The 24,041-nt window shown below is 42.5% G+C and overlaps 1 protein-coding gene across 5 annotated transcripts in view; it reads left to right on the top strand.

The window, feature by feature from the left end:
- Window positions 1-24,041, top strand: part of RNF111 (ring finger protein 111) — a 52,236-nt gene that overhangs the window by 5,661 nt on the left and 22,534 nt on the right. For all 5 annotated transcript variants that reach the window (XM_028705744.2, XM_077919100.1, XM_028705742.2 and 2 more), the window contains exons 2-3: window positions 10,434-11,339; window positions 16,581-16,707. In XM_028705744.2, coding sequence (XP_028561577.2) covers window positions 10,434-11,339; window positions 16,581-16,707 — 1,033 coding nt within the window. The remainder of the gene's footprint in view (window positions 1-10,433; window positions 11,340-16,580; window positions 16,708-24,041) is intronic.

Raw genomic sequence — 24,041 nt, 5'->3', positions numbered from 1 at the left:
GTCATTGAAGCTTCACTTTGTTTTATTCTGGATTGTTTTATTTGATGTTTTGATGTGTTGTAAATGGCTTTGAGATTTGTTCTTTAAAATATAAAGTGGTATAGAAATGAAAGGAATGATGATGATGATGATGATAATGAAGTTTACTGCAAAACAAAAACAAATGAACAAAAATGGCACCTAGCCATTCCATTGTGGCAATCTATCTATCTATCTATCTATCTATCTAATCAATCAGAATTTCTTGTTGCAGTGCTACTAACTAATCCTGGTGATATATGAGCAGCTCTCTCCAATGTGAACTGATGAGGATTGCTGTGGTGCTTGGTCTTCAGTACATTAATGAAAGTACTTGTTAATATACCACTCTGAATACTGCTACTATTAGAATCGCAGTAGGGGAAAAACAACTGGGGTATCAGTAAGATCAGAAAATTGGGCTGTCCTTAAATTTAAAAAAAAAATAAATTCAAAATTGTGCACGTCACATTTCTACCAGGGTTGACATGGCAAGTCTCCTAAAAAACAGCAGTATAATAAAAACATAACACAGCAGAGCAAAACAGATTATTCATGAATACTAATAAAAGCATTAGTTGGATAGCAGCCAACACACCAACCTGAAACAGGAAGAAGGCAATAGGAAGGGTGGGGGGATGGCAAACCATTAAAACTGTTTTTATGTCTGAATGAGCAGTCAAGATGGGCAACATGGAGCCTCTGATATTGTTGTGATCTGCATTCAATATCCTGAACTTAGCCAGCCGTGCTATCCTAGGAATGCCGCCAGAAGTCCCAAGCACAGGGATTGTTACTTGCCCACTACAGAGTTTGCAGCAATTGTGCAACTCCACCACCCTGATCATATTGTCCCTTACCCAGCAACAAGCTACTGTACAGCACAATAGAAGCACCAGTTACTGCGGTGCTAGTCAGTAACAATTAGTCCACTTCCCTTCCTCTTCAGGATGCCCGTTGAGGGTGTAGGAAGTGGGAGCATCAACCTCATCTGTGGCGTTAGCACCAATAATGTGAGCAACCTGTGCCACTCCACATGCTTGACTCCAAACTCCCATCAGTCCCAACCAGTATGTGACCATTGGTCAGGGATGATGTGAGTTACAGTCCAGCAACATCTGGAGGACCACGTATTCCCCATCCCTGCACTAGGCCGATACTCTGAATTGCTGCAATACAAACTGTAAAAGTCTGGGTTCAAATGGAAACCTTGGTAGATGCTGCCACTTCTTCCTTATCTTTAACTCTTGTTGTATGCTGATTTCTTCCATACCGTTAGAAAGCTATGTTCCCCAGAGGCTCCTGAAGGACAGCCCTTCCATCTGGGATGACTGTTCCCCTCTCACCAGTGAGAGAGAAGAGTTTTCCCAGATGGAAGGGCTGTCCTTCAGGTACCTCTGGGAATAGAAATTCATGGTAAGATTTTCCTTTCATTTCTGGTTATTGGTGCCCTTTAAAATAAGCTTTTTAAAAAATGGAAAATCCGTTTCCAGAATCAATTTTCGGAGGTATTCCCCGTCACACAGTGGCATGAATATGCGGTGCCTTCCTAACGTATTTTACACTGCTGTAGAAACTGCTTTTCTATGGGTTCATTCCACAGCACAGCTGTAATACTTGAAGGCTTGGAATTGCATGGCCATTGGCCAGGGCTGATTGCAGGAGTCTATCCCACACAAGTCCTTGCAACTTTATAGATCAGTGGTTTTGGGGCCACCACCCCCTTGGTTCCATAAACTCGGTGTTCCCTACCATATAAACAACATTATTCAGAATAGCAGTGTGCATGACCCACTAAGGAAGATGAAAACACAATAAAATTCAATGCAGTAACAATTAATTGCACATTTATTCAAAATCCAGTTAGAACTAGTTTAATTAATTCAACAAAATTGATTATCTTGATCCAGTGTACCAGCTTTTAAAAGTCTGAGAGTCATTTTTTAGCTATCACATTTAGTAACTCCTCCACTGTTCCATAAATTCTGAATGCAACGGATGGGCTTGATGAAGTTATACCAGTTTCCCACTCTCTGGTCTAAATTCGCATAGCGGGAGTCTTCTTAAATCACTACATTTAGTAACCTGGAAGTCCATTTCTTTGCTTGGGGAGAAGGTGGACAACAGCACTAAACTGTGTTCTATCAAGGTTCATGTTGGAAATGCAGCAAGGAGTTTAACCTCTGTCTATAGCACAGAGAGCAATCAGAAATTTCCTTTTGTAACCAAAACTTGTATGATTTCTTAAACTTTGGCTTCAGCTCAGTCATTTTGTAGCTCAGGTAGTTCTTTCTTCACTACTGCAACTTTCTTAATATATTTGAAAATGGATTTCTAATATGGAATTTCTATCAAAAGAAGATCCCCCAAATCACTTAGACATATCTTAAACAGCATATCCAAATGGTGACAAAAAGCTTGTAAACATATTGCTCTGCTTTCCTTTGAACCGCATCAGTGAGGCCAAGAGGGGGGGGTCTTGTCGTTTGGGCAGTACCTGCATACATACTGCCCGGGCTTGCATCCCAGAGAGGTCACTTCAGTGCTTACAGCAGTTTGACTTCACCCCCAGAGGCACACTCCATTGTCTGTCAACAACATCCCACTTTTCTCTTCTAGCTCAGACAGGTTTGGAAATTGGTACAGCATACAACACTTGAATAGAGTTAACTCTGAAGTAAAATAGAGAGATGACAGATGTGGCCTCAGTTACCTCCAGCACCCCCCTGACACCCCCTTGCCTCTTACTGCCCCCCGGGTAATCCCTTGTCCTACTAGGGGATGGTACTGCTCTAGAGGTTGCAGCTGTTCTGTGGAATGAATCTCTACAGAGGCATTGCCCATGGAAAGACCTGTAAAGAACCCTTGCTAACAACTGGCTTACAAGTATGGCTTATGCAATACCTCTTATAGTCCCCAGTGTTAGTTATTTAACTTTGCAGTGTTTTTACTCTCTGCTTTGGCATCCAAAGCATTTTACTCAAAGTAGACCTGAAATTAATGGCACTGATTCATGTTCATTAATTTCACTGGGTCTATTCTGAGTAAAGCTCAGATACCACCCAGTATCACTGCCAATGTGCATGGTTTGGCATCCAAGACTCTCCTGGGCCTCAGCCACCTCACATCATTGAATGAGTCTCCAGACCTCTGCTTCCCAGTTTGGGAAGGGGTGGATCATACATTGTTGAACAGAAAGATCTTTACAATAAGTGGGCAAGAGAGGGGTTTGACAGATATCACTAGGGAGGGAGTTATGCATCTGTACTGCCCCGAGTAAAGGCCCTTTCCCTATTATCTGCCAGTCAGATCTTAAACTCCAAAGCTGATCTTGGGGCTCAGGTAGGTTTCCTCATACAATTTGGTTCTCTAAAATTTTCATACCAGCACTTTAAAATGAGTGGCCTACCCAGACCATACCTCTCACCGGCCTTGCTCTGTGTCCTCTTTGAGTGCTTTTGCCTGGCTGAAATGTGTCTTTGAACTGTAATGATGCCTCATGCTTATCTGGATGGAGAAATGTGGGTAGGTGTAGAAACCTCTGACTTTTGCTTGCCTGGAATATAGCATAATGAATAAAGCAAGGAAGATTGGGAGCCATATGTGGTTGGACTCCCATCAGCCCAGCCAGGGATAATGGGAGTTGTAGATCAGCAAGCAGGACCATCAGTTGCCCATCCCTGGTATAAAGGGAAGAGCCATGTCCATTGTTCTGCCCACACCCGCTTTTGTGCCCTGCCCACCATTCATATGCAGCAGCCTTCCAGAAGGTTATGCATGAGAGAATGTGGCCTTGGGGCTGAAATAGGTCTCCCACCCCTGCTGATAGGAGGGGGCATGATAGAGAGAAGAGAGCCTTGGCTGCAGAGTGGAGTATGTTTCTATGTCTGCTTAGGAGAGTTGTCATACATCATGTAGGATGTTCTCTGGAGTGCCATGCTCAGTCAGCTCCTGATGTTTAGAAGATTGGGGTGGGGGTATTGGAAAAGGTTCACTGGCTCCTTCAGTGGTTTTGGGCTCAAGTCAAGACTGTTGGCATTAACTTACAAAAGCCCCACAGCTCAGGACCAGAATGTCTTGAGGGCCACCTAGTCCCACATGAACCTTCCACCCTTTGGTCAGGGGTGACCCTTTGGAAATCCCTACCTACTGTGGTCAAGGGTGTGGTGACTGTTTTTCAATGCTTCTGAGGTTTAGGTCCTCAGAATACGCTAGTAACAGGTAATAATAGTGCTACTTGCACATCTGCCCACGATTGTGGTGTTCTTAGTTCTGCCTACTCGTTGTGTTGCTTTGATGTCTAGTACAGTGGTCTCCTGCCAACCTAGCAGTTCAAAAGCACGTCAAAGTGCAAGTAGATAAATAGGTACCGCTCTGGCAGGAAGGTAAACGGCGCTGCTCTGGTTCGCCAGAAGCAGCTTAGTCATGCTGGCCACATGACCCGGAAGCTGTACACCGGCTCCCTCGGCCAATAAAGTGAGATGAGCGCCGCAACCCCAGAGTCATCCGCAACTGGACCTAATGGTCAGGAGTCCCTTTACCTTTTTACAGTGGTTAGGGTGGTAGACTAGGACTTGAAATATCAGTGTTTGAATCCCCATTCAGTCATGATGCTTACTGGGTGATTTTGACCTGGCCAGTCACCGTCTTTCATCTCACCAGATCAAGGCTACCTCACAGGGTTGTTGGGAAGGTAAAATGTGGAGTGGGAGAGCCATATACAATGATGCCTTTACCTCCTTTGTGAAAAGATGGATAATAAATTATAAATGATGCAATAATAAGTAATTTTTACATCCCTGCTGCTTAAACATTTATGGTGATGATGTATTTAATATTTGTATTTTTTTAAGTATTGCAATTTTGTGAGCCACCTTAGAAATAATCTGTTGACAAGGTAAAGTAGAAATGTACAAAATAAAACATAGCAACACCAAGGTTGATTATGATTCTCCCACTGTTCATTGACAAAGAAAGGAAGAAGTCCCCCTATGTAGGAGTTTGTCCCTGAGCACAGCAGTGCCACATGCAGAGCCTGCAGGCGCCCAAGCCACCATGTCACTCCCAGGAGAGACACGGGGCTCGGGTGTGGTAAGTGCCGCCCAGTGCCCTCCACCACCCCCCAGCTATGCCTCTGCCTCAGCATTTCCCTTGTTCCTTTAGTGCTGCTCTTTCTCAAAATGCTCTTCCTTCCTTGCTTGTCTGTAAACAGCCAGCATCATGCAGTTTTCCTGGTTGTGTCAAGCAGTGCAATAATCACAGCCATCCCTGCCAGTTTTCTGCATGTTAGGGGAACGTGGAGCATTGTCTTGTTGATAAGCATGCTTCGGCCTCCTAGAACTGTGTTTGCTTGGAGGCCAGTTTCAATTGTGTTGTTAGTTAATACACAGTTCTCTGCACTCCCTCTTTAGTTTTCGAATGTGAAAATGCCTGGCCATAAAAGAAGCTGTTCACATAGCTTTATTGAGCCATTTATGTGAAAGGACATGTACATGGAGCTACATCTGTACTTTCACCTCCTCTTTTTTTTTTTACAGCCAAGACAAATACACCAGATCCCTCATGACAGCCTTCTGCAACCTGGTGCCCTTCAGATATTTTGAACTGCAACTCCTATCAGGCAGGGTCCAAAATTAGTCAGGCGCCAGGTGCATTTTGCGTCTGGCAATCAGCCTTTTCAACTGGATGGAGATGTCCAGGAGATACCCTTGGTTCATAGCATCTCCACCTGCTTGGCTGCGTCTTTTACTACCCCGTCCAGCACTTGATTTGCCCTGCAGCAAAAGTTGTGTCCTTTTTTTTTTTTTGCTGCCACGCTGCCGGGTGAATCAGGTGTTTGGTGGGGTAGAGCAGCAGCAAAAGATACCCTGAAGACCCCGATTCACTTGGCAGCATTAAAAAAAAAAAATCTATATTTTGCTGTGAGGGTGCCTGGACTGGTAACAGGGCAGCAACACACAAACCTAGACATTTTGTTTTGGCGCCCACAACCTAGGTCCCAGGAGCCACATGGCTCTTAGCAGTCCTATCCCAGTTTCTAACACTGCCATCAGGCCTAACCAGTAGAGCCCTACGAAGCCCAGGAGAGCACCAGGTTGGCAAAGGCTTCCTTGTCGTATAGCTGCAAGAAGAGAATATGTTTCACAGGAGTGGGGTGTTTTTGGTTGCAGGGAAACTTTTGTTCAAGCTGACAAAATCCCAGCAAGGGCATAAGAAATGAAGGTAACTTGTTAACATAGTCAGAACCTAATTGCTTAGTGAATTAGAGTTTGCTAGCCCTCCCAGTTTTCACAGCAGTTGCAACGTGCAAATTTGTTATTTCGTGCTCTCCAGTTCTCTCTGCTGTTGCCCAGGTTCTGAGAGGCTATTAAACTATCAGCTACTAATTGGGAAAGTGATGAGCAACAGCAGAAGCATTCGTTATCTTGAGAGCAAGGGTGTTTAAAGCACAGCATCCTAGACAGACCCTGCATAGCTTCTTGACCTCAGCTGGTTCTCCTCTTGAAGACAATACAGAATGGTTAAGTCAGAATTCTCAGATTCTGAGCTTTCATAGAATCATAGAATCATAGAATCATAGAGTTGGAAGAGACCACAAGGGCCATCGAGTCCAACCCCCTGCCAAGCAGGAAACACCATCAGAGCACTCCTGACATATGGTTGTCAAGCCTCTGCTTAAAGACCTCCAAAGAAGGAGACTCCACCACACTCCTTGGCAGCAAATTCCACTGTCGAACAGCTCTTACTGTCAGGAAGTTCTTCCTAATGTTTAGGTGGAATCTTCTTTCTTGTAGTTTGGATCCATTGCTCCGTGTCCGCTTCTCTGGAGCAGCAGAAAACAGCCTTTCTCCCTCCTCTATGTGACATCCTTTTATATATTTGAACATGGCTATCATATCACCCCTTAACCTCCTCTTCTCCAGGCTAAACATGCCCAGCTCCCTTAGCCGTTCCTCATAAGGCATCATTTCCAGGCCTTTGACCATTTTGGTTGCCCTCCTCTGGACACGTTCCAGTTTGTCAGTGTCCTTCTTGAACTGTGGTGCCCAGAACTGGACACAGTACTCCAGGTGAGGTCTGACCAGAGCAGAATACAGTGGCACTATTACTTCCCTTGATCTAGATGCTATACTCCTATTGATGAGGCCCAGAATTGCATTGGCTTTTTTAGCTGCCGCGTCACACTGTTGGCTCATGTCAAGTTTGTGGTCAACCAAGACTCCTAGATCCTTTTCACAGATGCCAAACACTTTCAAAATAGATAAAAATAAATAGCAAGCTTCCAGGTCACATGATTATTGCTAAAACTTGGAAATGTGTGTACAAATGCTATTAAATGGCAAAGCAGTGAAGTGTGCATCTGTGTTTTTCAAAACTGAGGGTGAGAGGGAGGTGAGCACTTGATAGCAAACCGCAGCTCTCTTAAATCTTCATTCCTCTCCCTGCATATATTTTGTTTTCAAACAAACAAGTCCAAATTCTCTCTCAAAAAATGCACAACTTAGTTGCACTCTGGATCAATGTTTCCTGTGATTGCAGGAAGTTCCACAGATTATCTGCACTCGGTTGAGAAAGTAGTCCTGGTATCCTTTAAAGCTCATCAGACGCTAGTCCTTGTCTGCAAGATTTTAGAACTATGTGAAAGGGAATACTGCTGCTTTTCTAACAAATAACATTTTAATATAGCTTGGATTTTATTATTTTGCCTTTCTAATAATTAATATCTTCCAACGAGGTAACTTAAATTCTTGTTAAACCTTTTCTGATCCAGTCATCTCCCTGGGTATGTCTTCTACTTCTGCTCCATTTTATTTGAGACACGGCTATTTGTGGGTTGTTGCAAGCAGTATTAGAAACTGGGTTAGAAAAGCTATTCGCCACATGGCTCCTGGAAACCTAGGTTGCAGGTGCAAAAACACAATGGCTAGTTGCCATTTTTTGTTCAGTTTGATTTTTGTACTGCTTTCTGAACACACTCAAAGGCTGTTAAGTTACACCCACACCTCTTCCTTGAACCACTGGAGCTACACTACTGGGTTAAAGAAATAACCCCCACCACATTGCAGTTCTTCATAAATTGCAGGCATTCAATTGTACCAGCTTCACACACACACACACACACACACACACACACACACGTCTGACATTGCAAGGGGTTTGGACTACATGACCCTTTGTGTCCCTTCCAACTATGATTCTATGACTAGCTAGATTTCTTCAAACTGCAATGAAAGCTAGGGTTAGAGAAGTCCAGTTTTATACTTGAGATTTTATAAAATAAATATGAAAACTGGTATTATATTGAATACATGAAAGCCTTTCCTGCAACCCACATTCATATGTTTATTTTGTTATTTTTACACTGGCAAGGCAAACAGGTAGGAAGATGATAAGTATAGTCTAAGGCTATCCCAGTATAAACAATGCATCTTAAAATATGAACTATTTATACTAAAAAGCTTCACACTACATCTTAGGGTGCTCAGGATCAGCTGTCGTCATTTCATATTCTTTGAGACATTTCACAATGAAATAGTGATTTCCAGTGCTTCATTCAGAAGCTCCTTGTTTGGAAAATGACATGGGATTTGAAAAAAGCCACCACACCCAATTGCCCTCTTATAATATTTATTACATCTTGGAGCCTTCAGGAAATGTCACAAAATGAAACTGTGTAGGTAAACCAATGATATATCTATTGAGACGCATTGTGTAGAATGTTGATATAATTTTTTTTACAGATGATTTTTTTTATGTACTTAAAAAAAATCATTTTAAAATAAAGAGAAATGCAAGCATCTTTTTTGGGCTTCGTTCATGCCCAGAATAATGCATCGAGAAACCAAAGATTACAATGGCATAGAAAATTACGGACCTGGAAATTAATTACAGTATTTAAAAACCAAAACTACATCTTCCACACCATTTTCTTGAGAAAGAAAACAACTAGCTGCAAGGTATTTCAGTTTTTCCAACAGAACAGGTGTACTAATGCTCATTCTCACAGAATGTGGTGATCTCATTTACAATAACACAGCAATTACCGGTAAATGCTAAATGAACTATGATACTATATAGGATAAGAGAACATTCTAGTTCCTGGGCACCATCCAGCTAAAGTTAAGTACTTTTTGGTTGTGCTGTTTTCAATGGGCAAGAGTCAAGGACATGCTTAGGGCTGTAATCCTTATCACAGGATTTTTTGAGAGTAAATTCTATTTAATAAACAGGAAATTACTTCAGAGAAAATATGTACTGAAAACATGTACTGAATCAGGCTGAAATGCTCCCATTGAAATCAATGAGATTTAAGTATCTACTCCCCACCATAAAGCCCCCTTTGCCAAGCCACTAACAGTGAATAAGAAAAATACTAAAAGGCAAGAAACTGTCTATTCTATTACATCAAAATTCTTGAAAGACAGACACAATCCTAACCATTTCTACACAGAAATAGTTCCTACTGAATTCAAAAGGGCTTAAAGGTAAAGGGACCCTGACCATTAGGTCCTGTCGTGGCCAACTCTGGGTTTGCGGCGCTCATCTCGTTTTATTGGCCGAGGGAGCCGGTGTACAGCTTCTGGGTCCTGTGGACAGCAGGACTAAGCTGCTTCTGGAGAACCAGAGCAGCGCATGGAAACACCGTTTACCTTCCCGCTGGAGCGGTCCCTATTTATCTACTAGCACTTGATGTGCTTTCGAACTTCTAGGCTGGCAGGGACCGAGCAACTGGAGCTCACCCCGTCATGGGGATTCGAACCGCCAACATTCTGATCGGCAAGTTCTAGGCTCTGTGGTTTAACCCACACAGGCAAATGGGATTGCAACCTAATTTGTTACTTTTGAGCAGTATGTCTCCGGTAGTACCAATCCATCCCTCTCCTATTCATCAGAAACCTAAAGCGAAGCTGAAACCTGTATTAAAAACAGGCAAAGGCTTAAAAACAGGCTGCTCTGGAGGGGGGCTGGGGCTGGGTGGGGCTGAAAAAGTAGCTGCTACAGCCTTCCAAATGGCATTGTTTCTGGGATGGTGAAAGAGGAGCTTACTTGTTTACTTATGCAAAAGGCTTGATGAGGAGTAACAAGGGAATGCCAGAAGCTCAATAACTGCTAACAGCTTTTCAGCTTTTGTGAGTGGTGGAGATTTCAAGTTGCCTTTCCTGCAACCAGAAATCTCCACTTGGTTGCTAGGGGGCGCTGCTGGCGCCCGGTTAGTTTCAAAAGCTTGTAAAGTGTAGAGTTTTAAAACACAGCATGACTTCCTGTGAGGGTAGATGCCAAACACTGGATTTCCACAGACTTTCCTGCAACTTACGGAGGGGAATAAATGAATTATTTAGTTATTGGGAAGTTCTTCTGACAGCTGGTGTTTGCATTGTTCATTATTCTAATATTTCTATTTTTATTTCTGCCAGGCCCTCCCAGCCGTTTTCCCATGTCTCAATGGACTCCTAAATGTAATACAGTCTATACCCTCGAAGCGGATATGAAGAGTGACGTTTCTTCTGGTGCACCAAAGAGCCAGGAGAGCCTGAAAGGGATTCTTTTGAACCCTCCTCAGCCCATTGAGGCAGCCAAAAGCTTCCCTGAAGAAGTTGAGATGATTGCCAACAAAGTCGGGGATGAATTCTCTCACCTTTGTGGTGACTCTCAGAAGCAGAAGGACCTCAACGGAAATCGCCCGGAGCAAGAAACCATAGTCATGCGCAAGAAGCGTAAAAACCAGCAGGCTGGTCCTTCCTATGCTCAGAACTGTGGCGGAAAAGAGAACCCCCGGGTTTTAGGGTTAAGGCAGCGCCTCGATACGCAAAGCGAAGACAATGACTCATCTTTTAGTGACTGTGTCTCTTCACCTTCATCTAGTTTGCATTTTGGAGACTCGGACACGGTAACGTCTGAGGAGGAGGACAAGGAGGCGGCCCCCGTGAGGCATGCTCGGCCGGTGTTGAATGCTTCAAGCAGAACTCATGGTACTCGGCCCCAAAAGTGGCCCCGAACAGAGACAGAGTCTGTTCCAGGGCTCTTGATGAAAAGGCCCTGTTTCCATAGCAGCAGTACTCTGAGGAGGCTCCCTTATAGGAAGCGGTTTGTGAAAACCAGCTCCTCCCAGCGGACGCAAAACCAAAAAGAGCGGATTTTAATGCAGCGGAAGAAAAGGGAGGTATTGGCTCGGCGGAAGTATGCTCTGCTGCCCAGCTCCAGCAGTTCTAGTGAGAATGACATCAGTAGTGATTCGTCTTCCAGCTCATCCACTGAAGGAGAGGAAGATATCTTTGTGTCAACTGGCGATAACCACCCAAACAGTACTGCTGTTCCTTCAGGTAAAACCACCTTGCTGTCAAATAACTGTGTTATCCTGCTCCTCTTCATAGAGTTTTTCAAATAGTTTACAGTGGTGCCCCGCAAGACGAAATTAATTCGTTCCGCAAGTTTTGCCGTCTAGCGAATTTTTCGTCTTGCGAATTATTATTTAGACAAAGGAAACAAAGTCGCGAGACGTTTTCGTCTTGCGAAGCAAGCCCATAGGGAAATTCGTCTTGCGAGGCAACTCGCAAACGGAAAAACCTTTCGTCTAGCGAGTTTTTTGTCTTGCGAGGCATTCGTCTTGCGAGGTACCACTGTATCTGCAGCTCTGGTTGCTTAGCTGGAGGGCCCATAGCTAAGACATAGTGCATGCACTTTGTGAGTGGAGGATTCTCAGTTCAGGCTGCAGGGATTTCAGCTAAAGGCTCTCAGGGCTGCGGGGCAAGAGACTTTGGAGAGCCACTGCTGGTCAGGAAGGCAATGTTGGCCAGATGGACCAGAACTCTGATTCAGTAGCAGGTGGTTCATATGTTTCTATGTGGGATCCAGCCATCCATTTACTGGGGTGCTGGGATTTTGGAGATGATTGGAGCCCAGATTCTTGGGTTCTAGTCCCACGGCTGGGCAAAGTGACTCAGACTTGGGAGGGAAGAGACTTTGCCTGATTTCAGCAAAAGGCTTCTATGAGAACAAGCGCGAGTTGGTGTGCCAAATTTTTAGTTGCCCCAAGGGGCCTGCCAACAAGTCCCATTACTACAGCAGTCAACCTCCCACTTCACACACACACACACACACACACACACACACACACACACACCATCTCAGAAGGGTGAGCGTTGGCCTGGGTCCAGTCCATTTCCCTTAATCTATAGGGTCTTCAAACAGTTATGTACCTCTTGCAGAACATCTCTTGCATGTACCATGAATTAGGTGTGAGCACAGGCAAAGAGACACACTTTTAACAGTCTTGTTTCAAACTTCTGATAACCCTAGAAGTGTCACATAGTCAGCATAGACAGAATGTCACAGGGTTGCAAGTAGCCAAAAGAACATAATCTCCTGTGTCCATCCCTGATCTCCAGTATAATCAGAACCACAATGGCCTGGTTCACACAACATGCTAAGCCCATGCAGTATTGTTTCTAAAAATGCAGCATAGGTTACTCTTGTGACTGCCCACTTTCTACTAGCCTTTGCTGTACTATAGTCTGTAGAAACATTCCATGAATGAGAGTAAAATGAGCCCATGATGTATGGATGTAATACACCAATTTTCCATTAACTTTGTTTAGGGACGCATGTGGCCCTGTGGTTTAGACCACCTCTTGGGCTTGCCGATTGTAAAGTCGGCAGTTCGAATCCACACAACAGGGTGAGCTCCTGTCCCAGCTCCTGCCAACCTAGCAGTTCTAAAGCATACCACTGCGAGTAAATAAATAGGTACCGCTGCGGCGGAAAAGTAAATCTGTGCAATCTGGCACTTGTCATGGTGTTCTATATACCAGAAGTGGTTTAGTTATGTTGGCCACATAACCCAGAGAAGCTGTCTGGACAAACACTCTTCCCCTCGGCCTGAAAGCAGAGATGAGTGCCATACCCCATAGTCTAATTCAACTGGACTTAACCATCCAGGGGTCCTTTACCTGTGCCTTTTACCTAACTTTGTTGAAGTAGGCTGGCCCATACTAGCATATAAATTGGCCATTTCAGCAATATTTGTTCCCTACACTGCATCAGTGTTCTGAAGTCCCCTTATTTCAACTTTTCAGTGGCTCTGTCTCGAAGCTAGTGTACCACTCACATCTTTATGAATAGGAGGATTAATCTAAACCATCATTTTATTTTTGAAGCATGTTTCTTGCTGCTATTTATTTTTATTTAACAAAATTTATATACCATTTGATTGTAACATAACTTCTAAGTAGTTTATAAGAAAAAGTAAAATTCTTACAAGTTCAGAACAAATATTGTGTGGCACCTGTGAAAGTACCAGTTCACCTGTGGTTTTGAAAGTGTGTGAACACTGCCTGCAAAAGACTCCTGAGTTGATGGGGTGGAGGTTCTGCCCCTTCCATAAGAAGTTGCTCCATGCGTTGTTGTGTTCTACCTGCACACTCCTGCTGCCTTCGTTTAGGTGTCTCTCTTTGTCTCTTGCTGACAAAGTTGTGAAACGACTCCACATGACTGGAACAAAAGTTGATGCATGTATCCAGTGAGCCCATTTGTTTTTGATATTTCTCATCTTTGGGTGGACAGTCATTGTAAATATGCTTTTTCATATCAGCAGGAAGATCCCATGGAGGTTTTTTGTAAAATATGAATAATAGGATATGAATTAAATGCACACAACAAAGAATTGATAGTACCTTAGATCTCTTTGTATTGTACCTAAACTTTTGTGGAATAGAGTCCACTTCATCAGATGCACAAAGGTTTACTTTCATTTGGCAGGTACGTGCAGTGCTTTTTTCCCTGGGGGTACCCAAGGGTATACAGTACCAGTGCCTCCCCACCCCAAGGTTAAAAGTGTGGCACTTACTGTAACAACTCATGGTGAGTACCAGCACATTTTTTTTCTAATCAAAAAAGCATTGCGTACGTGTATATACATCTTTGCTCCTGTATATAGCTGTCCACTGAGGATAACTCTTGATGCACCTGATGAAATGGACTCTAGTCCATTAAAACTTCGTTTTAACAGTAGATCTGTTAGTCTTTAAGATGCAAGAAGTTGTTACTATGAAACAGAGACATGAAAACTGTATGAATCAGCAATTGGGATGCAGATATTAACTCTCCCACTCATGGCTGATGTTCCCTCTTTCAAAACTCACAGTGGTAACCCATCCACAAGGGACCACAAATGACCAAACTCTTTCATGGGAATAATTTCTGTACAGTATAGGGTTTTCAGCCAGTCTTGGCTTAAAAGCACAAAGAGAGACTGCTAGATCAGACTTTTGACTCCATTGGCGTTGAAAGTGTCCACCTTCCTCCCTGGTTCCCTGCAACTATTTAAATATTTGTTGTTGTTGCTGGTCTTAATGTTTTTAGCAGTGTGATCCTCAAATTCTTTTTCAGCATCCTATATCGTCTGCTTGCATTTATTTTTCCAAAGGTTGTGTTCCTTTTTGTTCGCCTCGTTTGGACAAGACTTCCATTTTCTAAAGGAAGCCCTCATGTCTCTAATAGTTTCTTTGCTTGTTAAGGACACTAGCATCCTCTAGGCTTTAGTGGTGCCTTTCTTTATCTGTTTTTCTTTTCTTTCTTTTTTAATTTTTAAAATGCTTTTATTAGGTTATTATACCAACACCAACACAGACGTCACTCACAGGACAAACTTACAAAAAGATATAACTACACACACAGAACAAATAATACACATACATCCCTATTTCAGTTCTTACTCATTTGTATGGTCCAGTTCTATACTTAATAAACTGTTTCTTTCTCAATTCCTCCTCTGTTTTTCCTCTATATCTTATATTTTTACACACACGCATGCGCGCGCGTGTGTGTGTACCTTTCTTTATCTGGTGTATGTTCCAGCTGAGCTTCTCATGTTGTGATTCTAAACAACTCCCAATCTTTTTTGGAGAGTTTTGATCCTCTTGAGTTTGCTGAAAAGGAAGCTGAAAAGCAGTTACCTCTTTTGAAGTCAAATTTGATTGTTTTGTTTTTGTTTGGAAAGTGTTCCATTTACATATATATATTGAATTGGATAGCACTATAGCCACAGTTTCCAGTCAGTTCAATAACATTTGTATCTAACACCTCTACATTGCTTAAGATTAAATCCAGACTTCCTGCTGCCCCTCTGGTTGGTTCCATGATTGTTGTTCTAGAGGGCAGGGATTTAGAAATGGTACTTTTTTGTCATGACTGCAACGCACTTGCACTCAGTCTATGTGAGGGTAGTTAAAGGCACCTTACTATAGCGTTTCATCTTTTGGATGCCTCAGCATAAGAAGAGTTCTCTGCTTGATCAGTTCAGAGGCATAGGCTGGCATATCATTTCCCAATATTTCTTTGTGTACGGTGTGTCTGATCCTGGAGGTAATACACAATCCTCATGACTAGCAGCCACTGAATTTGTCTGATCCCCTATAAAGCTATCTATGTTGCTACGTCTTGAGATAGCAAATTCCATAGCTTAACTATGTGTTGTGTGTATTGCTGACCATTCATTTCCACTGTATGGCTTCTCTCTTTGTACATGCAGAAATTAGACAGTTGTAGGACCTGACTTCACTTGTAAGACAAAGCTTTATTTTACGTGTTCAGTGACTCTTGAGTTTAAACTGAAATACGACACAATCCAGGAAAGTTTGTAAAAGCCTCCTGTGCTGGGGCATGCTTAGGAATTAGAAATGTTTTTCAGGGCATGCTTAGTCACAGCTTTGAAAATAAAATACAGTTTCCGAGGTTACAAATTCATTCTCAATTATCTGCTTTCCATTGAAACTGTGTGGCGGGGAACGTGCAGCCATTCAGATATTTCTAGACTTCCAACTCCTGACCATTGACCGTGATGTTAATGACCACTGACCATGCTACCAGCCACAATGGCTATATTTTGCCTTCACTGTCAGAGGCATAATGCCTCTAAATACCGCTTGCTGGAAATTGCAGGTCAACAAGATGCTTTTGTGCTCCTGCTCCTGCTCCTGCTCTTGCTCAGTTGGCTCATCTGGTTGGCTCCTGTGAGTACAGGAAGCTGTACTAGATGTGGCTTTGGCTTGGTCAAGCAGGGGTCATCTTATCTTCTTATGTCTGGATCCAGTGAGAAAGTCCAGCATCATCTGAAGGGCTGCAGATTCCCTGTGTATGAAGGCACATGAGGCAAGCATTTTGCTGACACTGAGCCAGTTGGTGCCTGGATGAGAGGTTGTGCTCCAATCTCCCATGTGTCTTTCCTTGAACTTCACAGAAAAGCAGGATATAAATTAAACAATGTTGAGTTACTCTGATCTGGGAACAAAAATTCGGTAGCTCTAATCTGCTTCTGACCCATCAAATAGTTCCTGGTCTATTTTGGGCCAAAGCTGCTCCCAGGCACCACTGAAAGTGGCTGCAGCCTTATTAAAACTAAATGTAACTGGCGCAGAAGAGGTGTATTATTACTTTTTGTAAGTTACATCTTCTGCAACACTTACTGATTGCCTCCATTTTGCACCAGATATAGTTAATACCTTGTGCAATTCAAATCTAATGCAACTTGTTTCAGTCTTCTATTTCCTTTGCGTTCTGCCTTTCAGGGAGTATTGATGAAGATGTGGTGGTGATCGAAGCATCCTCCACCCCCCAAGTCACTGCCAATGAAGAAATCAATGTTACCTCAACAGACAGTGAAGTAGAGATTGTAACAGTGGGAGAAAGTTACCGGTAAGGCCAATGTTCTTTTCTTTTGGAATATGATAATAACTTTGTGAATAAGGGCTGGACTTTATTGAACAGCTGTTCCTTAAAGTCAGGGTTCAAAATAAGCAGGCGCGGAGTGCATTTTGCAACTAAGAATTCCCTGAATGAGATCACTTCCTGAAGCATAGTCCTAGTTTTCGGCTGCTGACTGAGACTTAAGTTGAACCATTCAAATGCTGCAGCTGACCACTGAGAGCACAGGAGGAAAAATGCCTCCCAGCCAATAGCACAAGGGAAACACAACTAGGGATCTCACAACCCTTTGCATTTGAAAAGAGCATTCTAATCAACACATTAGTGATCTGACTTTGTTGCTGCTGGGAGGGGAGACTTAGGATGTCACCTTCTCCCCACACAGGTAAGCTGGTGCTGCTAGCAGTGGAGGACACAGGACAGTGGCAACAAGTCAGAGTACTCAAAGTCTTGGTTATAAAGCTCTTTTCAAATGCAAAGGGATGTGGGAGCCATCCAGGATAAACATAACTTAGATGGCTCCCTGCCCTTCCCACATAGTAGCAGGAGTCGCCTCTTGGCCAGGCAGGTTAGAGTTTAATGTTTGAAGTCTCTTCAAAACAGTATGAGGTCTAATGAATGTCTGGAGAGTTAGTCAGTTATTTCTTTTCAGGGCAAATCATGTTGATAAATGTGGAGTGTGATCAAGAGACAAAATTACCACACGTTAGTTTCTTTAAATAATTTGGTATGAAGATTGAGTCCTTCTGTTTTAGATTAAGTAATAGCACACACAGTATGTTCACCTTTTAAAAAAATCCTGCCCAAAGTATATGTGTATTTCCTTAGGCTTGGTGTTTTGGTTTTGAAATAATTCAGAGATGTATAACTGTGGCTTTCTACTTCGGGTGCTATATTTTTTGTTGATATGATTAGAAGGAGAATATTTTTTACAATGCACTTAATTCGAACTTCGAAATATAACCAAGTTACTACATAAGCTCCCTTTTATGTTTCTTTTTGTATTAAGAGCTGTGTATTATATATGACATAACGAGAAAGAGAGCTTATGTTTTCAATGGGGGAAATATTATTATTACTGATGATTAGCTTCAGAATTCCTGTGTTCATTGTAAATTAGGGCTTTTTCGCATGTTCATTTCTACCTAATTTATACCAATTTGTATAAAACATTATTAACTTCTGATCTTAGAATGCTAAGACATCACAGTTGATTTAAAAAACACATTACATTTTTGCTGCTCCTGGATAATTTTTGTTTATTTTAAATAAAAAGATAAAAATTTAAAACAATCCCCTTTCTTAACTGGCCTGACTTCAACCCCTAGCTACAACTCCAACATGTTTTCTCTGGGCTACATATGCACCCACCTTTTAAAAAAACACACTTTTGTTTTCTGTATTCAGCACTTTAAAGAAGATATAGACAGCAATGCTCAAGTATGCTAATACAGTGGTGCCCCGCAAGACGAATGCCTCGCAAGACGAAAAACCCGCTAGACGAAAGGGTTTTCCATTTTTGAGTTGCTTCGCAAGACAATTTTCCCTATGGGCTTGCTTCGCAAGACGAAAACGTCTTGCGAGTCTTGCGATTTTTTTTCGCTGCCCCCCCCCCCTTTTCTAAGTCGCTAATAGCCTTTTAGCCGCTAAGCCGCTAAGCCTTTAATAGCCGCTAAACCGCTAATAGCGCTAAGCCACTAATAGAGTTGCTTCGCAAGACGAAAAAACCGCTAGATGAAGAGACTCGCGGAACGGATTATTTTCGTCTTGTGAGGCACCACTGTACTCAAACAAATTAAAAACAGAAACAACCCAACACATTTTAAAAGGGCATTGGATGTCAGTCAGCCTAAGGCCTGGTTAAAGGGGAACCATTTTTTGCCTGGCACCTAAAGGTGAAGGTTCCAGGTGAACTTCTCCTGGCAGGCTCTCTTCCACAAAAATTCCTAGAGGGAAATTGGTGGATAGACTGTTTGCAGTTGGAAATAGCAGAGCCTTCATTATGGGATTCCCCCGCCCTTGTGTTGTTCTTGCCAGAAAGCTATGGCGTTCACATAGCTGTATTAAAAATTTCTTCTAAACTGTCATTTATTTCATGTTATTAAACATGCCTGAATTATTTTTTGCCAAAATTTGGTTTTTAAAACAGAAAACCTGTACTGTTAGTAGAATATCTGTTTTTTTAAAAAAGAAATAATTATTATATTTTCCCCCATGTAACATTTTCTTAAAGACTTAATGTAAAATGCATTCTAAATGCATGCATTTTTCTCATGGGGTGAATTGGTCTGTACAGAATTCCATATTGTGAAATAGAGATTTGTCTGATGAAAATTGACGGATAAGGAAAGTTTTCTAGGTGATTGCAAATGTTGATCTCAGTTTGCCAGGAATTCAGAAGAATTTTTCACATGTACAATCTCATTCCCATTTGTAAACCCTTTTGAATTCATTCAGTAGGATCTATTTCTGTGTAGGATTATGCTGTTGGACCTGTTTTTCCAAGAATGTTGATGTCATAGACCTATTTCGCAAAAAATAAATGGAATGTGCTGCTGCATTGGGGGGGGGGGAAATGGCAACTAGCCATTCTGATTTTGTGCCTATAACCCAGATTCCAGAAGCCATTTGGCCCTAGCTTTTCTATACCAGTTTCTAACACTGCTTAAACTTTTTTGTCATGTGTTAAATCTTCAGCCCAGCTGTGCTCTTTCCTTTTCACTATCTGATGGTACAGATATTCTCTAGTCCCTGTCCTTCTGCCTCTGCAACAGTTGGATGCTGATTCTAAATTTAGAACAAGAGAACCCTTCTCTTCAAATGTATGCATTTACAAATGTATCCGTGTGCTGCGCTGGCTCGCCAGATGCAGCTTGTCACGCTGGCCACGTGACCCGGAAGTGTCTGCGGACAGCGCTGGCTCCCGGCCTATAGAGTGAGATGAGCGCACAACCCTAGAGTCTGGCAAGACTGGCCCGTACGGGCAGGGGTACCTTTACCTTTAATTACATACAGCATAGGTTTTCAACCTTTTTGAGTCCATTGCTCCCTTGACAAATACCGTATTTTTCGCTCTATTGGACGCACTGGACCATAGGACGCACTCCCCCATAGGAGGGGGAGAACAGGAAAAAAATTTTTTTCTTGTTCTCCTCCTCTAATTCAAGGTGCGTTCTGTGCGTTCAAGATGCGTTCACCTGAAGCCTCCGGAGGCTTTGGGTTCCTTTCGACCTGTTCTTTGGGGCTGGGGGGGGGGAAACGCTGCTTTCCTCCACCACCAGCCCCAAAGACCAGGTCGGGGAACAGCGGGAAGGCAGCGCTCCGCCTCCCCGCTGTCCCTCGAGCTTGTGGGGCTGGTGGTGGGGAGAAGCACTGCTTTACCCCACCGCCAGCCTCCAAACCAGGTCGGGGAATAGCGGGAAGGTGGCACTCAGCCTCCCTGCTGTCCCCCGAGCTTGTGGGGCTGGTGGTGGGGAGAAGCGCTGCTTCTCCCCACCGCCAGCCTCCAAACCAGGTCGGGTTTGGAGGCTGCTATCCGCAAGCCTTGGGAGCCCACCGGGAACTCCCACCGGGCTCCCAAGGCTTGCGGATAGCTTCCTGAAGCCTGGAGAGTGAGAGGGGTCAGTGCGCACCAACCCCTCTCGCTCTCCAGGCCTCAGCAAAAGCCTGCATTCGCTCCATAGGACACACACACTTTCCCCCTTCATTTTTGGAGGGGAAAAATGCGTCCTATAGAGCGAAAAATAAGGTACATTCTTTCTGCGGCACCCTTGTGGGGCTCAGGAGCCCAGTTATGTCACCCCTTGCCTGCAGAGCTGGCAGCCCCTCACCCTTTTTCAAACACCCTCCCTTCAAACACCCTCCGCCTCCTCTCCTCTCCCCTCTTCTTAGGAGTCTGGGTATTTATAATTGTCAATAAAGGTTTTTAATCTGTTGACCAGAGATTGGTCAACATTGAATAAAGATATTGGTCTGTATGACTCAAAATTGGATTGTCCCTGTGAGGCTTGGGAAAAACTACTATTTTTCAATGTCTCCAGGTTGCAGGAAGTCTGTTATCAGTTAAAATATCATTACAATATCATTGTTAATTACTTCCTTTATCTCCTCCTTTTCCATACATTTACTGTCCCCCTCCTTTAGTTATAGGTATCGCTATAGTGCAGGGGTCAGCAACCTTTTTCAGCTGTTGGCCAGTCCACCGTCCCTCAGCTCATGTGGGGGGCTGGACTATATTTTCTAAAAAATAAAAAAAGAATGAATTCCTGTGCCCCACAAATAACCCAGAGATGCATTTTAAATAAAAAGACACATTCTACTCATGTAAAAACACGCTGATTCCTGGACCGTCTGCGGGCCGGATTGAGAAGGTGATTGGGCCGGATTGGCCCACGGGCCTTAGGTTGCCTACCCCTGCTGTAGTGTGTAAAAATTTCTTAATTTCTTCTAGAGAGAGGTGGAGGTGTTCAGAAAGGAGGAAAACTTTTTAAATTCTGCACATATATATTTTGTACTATAAACCCTTTCTCCTGCCTTTATTTTTATACCTGTAGTTATTGCTTTGTTTCTCTTTTTGCAACTTGGCAGCAAAAATAGTAATAATATTTTTGTTTTAAATACAATAATTGTACCATTGTTTTATCTATTTTTATTGCTTCTAGTTATTTTTTGCTTAATTTGTAATAGTAAACTTGTTTTGAAGTTCTTGTCCTATGCTTTTGTTCTAGGGAAGAGACTTCCTGTTCTAATTGCATCTTTTGTGTCCTGTAGATTTTATTCAGTCCTGATTTTTCTTGAAACATACTCCTCTAAACACTGCCTTTATTGTTTCCCACAGCAATCCTGAACTTAGTCCTTCTATTATTTTTCTTAGTTTTTGTTCCAATGATGCCTTAAGTTTTTCTTTTACCATTTGATTGGTTACAAGGACAGGACTAAAAGACCAAAAACAGGTCACATTTTCTGACAGAATTAATAGGAAGTGTGCACTCACTGGAGTGTGTTCTGTTATGTTAATTTCACCAATATGAGCTGTCTGCACTTCCTTTAAAAAGGAGGCTGAGTTTGAAATTAGCCAGGTGCCAGGTGCATTTTGCACCAAGCTATTGGCTACTTGTGACCAAGTGAAGTTGCCTGGGCCCCAGGATGGTGCCTGACATCTCCACCATCTGGAGGTGCATGCCTGGGGATCATTGGATCAGGACTGTATAATTCAATCATTCTGCACAATCAGAATGGATTTCAGGAACCAAAATGCTTTTTCTGTGCAGCCTGAGAAGGAGCGATGAACAACATTATAGTTAATTGTTGTAGCTTGTCTTTACTGCCCTGCTCTCAGCTGTGAAGAATATTCTTATGCTATCAATGGCCCATGTCACCATTAAGAAAAAGAGGTAGGAATAAGTCTATATATATGTGGACTGTCCTCAATCTTAACCTTGCTCAGGTTTGTCATCTGAACTAGCCAGATGTTTAACAATCAATCACAGTCCATTTGAAAAATTCAGACTTTAGAGCCGTATTGCCCTAAAATGGCAACTAGACATTCTGTTTTGGCGACTGTAACCTTGGTTTAAGGAGCCATTTGGCACCTAGCTTTTATAGCTGAGATTCTGACACTGGGCAGAGGTTAGTATAAAGTCTAAAGATTGTGAGCTATGAACAGGGGAGACAGACATGTGAGTTGTATCCACTGGATTCCACTCACTCCATATATCCCATGGACCCCACTCTTACAATGTTCTCAACAATTTCAGTTGTTCCTTGCCCTTTTTAAACTCCACTGTTGTTTTGCATTGCTTTTTCCATGCAGAATCAGTTAGGTCTTTATGTGAAAGGCTACTTGCACTCCAATTTAAATCTTCCTCCAATTATTAAATCATAAGAAGAAAAATTCATTGAGGCGTGACACAGGTTTTTGTAAAAATGGCATTTGGCCAGTATTCAGCACATAAACTGAATCCAGAGTTACCTAACATGTCCCACTGAGGGTTCCTTCTGTAACAACAGATCTACCATTTGGATCTCTTGGTATTTTAATGACCTGAAAATTAAGTTGAGAATGAACAAAGATCACAACTCATCTTCTTTTATTTGACCCTATTGCTATGAATTGTCCTACCCAAGATTGATTAAATAAGGTGTTTTTCTGATCCACATGTAGTTCCTGTAAACAAACTATATTTGGTTACCTATTATAAAGATATTTTGCCAGTTGAACATGTTTTATTTTATCTCCCATCCCTTTTAAATTCAAGGTAATCATAGTCATACCTCCACTTTTCTTATTTGTATATATACCCTCCCTTCCCCACAACTGAAAAACAATTCAACATTCAACTTAAAACAGTAAAATACAACTTGGTATGTGTCCTCTATAGACACTAGAGGGCACTCCTGCACCATTGGGGTATAGAACATACCATAAGTACACATGATGAGTACATTTTAAATATTAGCTTAGATCTTAACTTCAAGGGGTACATGTGCTATAATTACTACTTTGTCTAGCCAATTGTATGGCTTCATCTTGAATAAATTATTTTTAACACCTCAGAGAAGGGTCTTAATTGTTCATTTTCTAGTTGCTTGAGAGTAGAGAAGTCTTGTCTTGCTTTTCCTTGTACTATCTTTGCGCTATAAGATCTACGATAGGTTTCTCGTCTTGACTCCACTGGGTTCTCTTCTCCTGGGTCAGTGCCTTCTTGTTGCAAAAAGCTGAGCAATTCAGAGAGTCATTCCAGCTCCAGAAGTTGCAAAAGCTCTGCTACTTCCCAGAGGTTTGCAGCCAAAAAAACTGAATTTCCTCTGTTGAATATTAGACAGAAAGTGAATGCTCAGTGATAATCTGATTCCCACTTCTGATAATCTAGATCAGGGATTGTCAACCTGGTCCCTATCGTCCAGTAGTGGCGTTTCAGGATTCTAGGTGGGTGGTATGGGGTTCCTCTTTCCATTGAGCACTGGTGGGCGGTAAGGAAGTTTTACCATCAAGAAAGATGCATTAGTGGGCAGTAGGTATAAAAAGGTTGACTACCCCTGATCCAGATGTTACTAGGTGAAATTCTCTCCTTTTTTCAAGGTGTCCTGAGATAGATCCTGGAGAACCATAATTGGTTGATTTTCAAAAGTTATATTTTCCACATTCCTAAGTGTTCTCCATATCTTTTTTCCTAAAATCTATGTAAATATATTATATATAATAATGTCTCTTGGAGGGGCTGAAACACATGGACGAGTTGATAGGGCTCTGTGGGCTCACTCAGTATCCCCTGGGGATAGTTCCAAGGCAGGTATTCGCAATTTAAACCACTATCTTGTCACTT

This window comes from Podarcis muralis, chromosome 14 (genome assembly GCF_964188315.1).
Source record: "Podarcis muralis chromosome 14, rPodMur119.hap1.1, whole genome shotgun sequence".
Lineage (NCBI taxonomy): Eukaryota > Metazoa > Chordata > Lepidosauria > Squamata > Lacertidae > Podarcis > Podarcis muralis.
The sequence above is the reverse complement of the archived record's forward strand: the minus strand, read 5'-3'. Positions and strand labels throughout refer to the sequence as shown.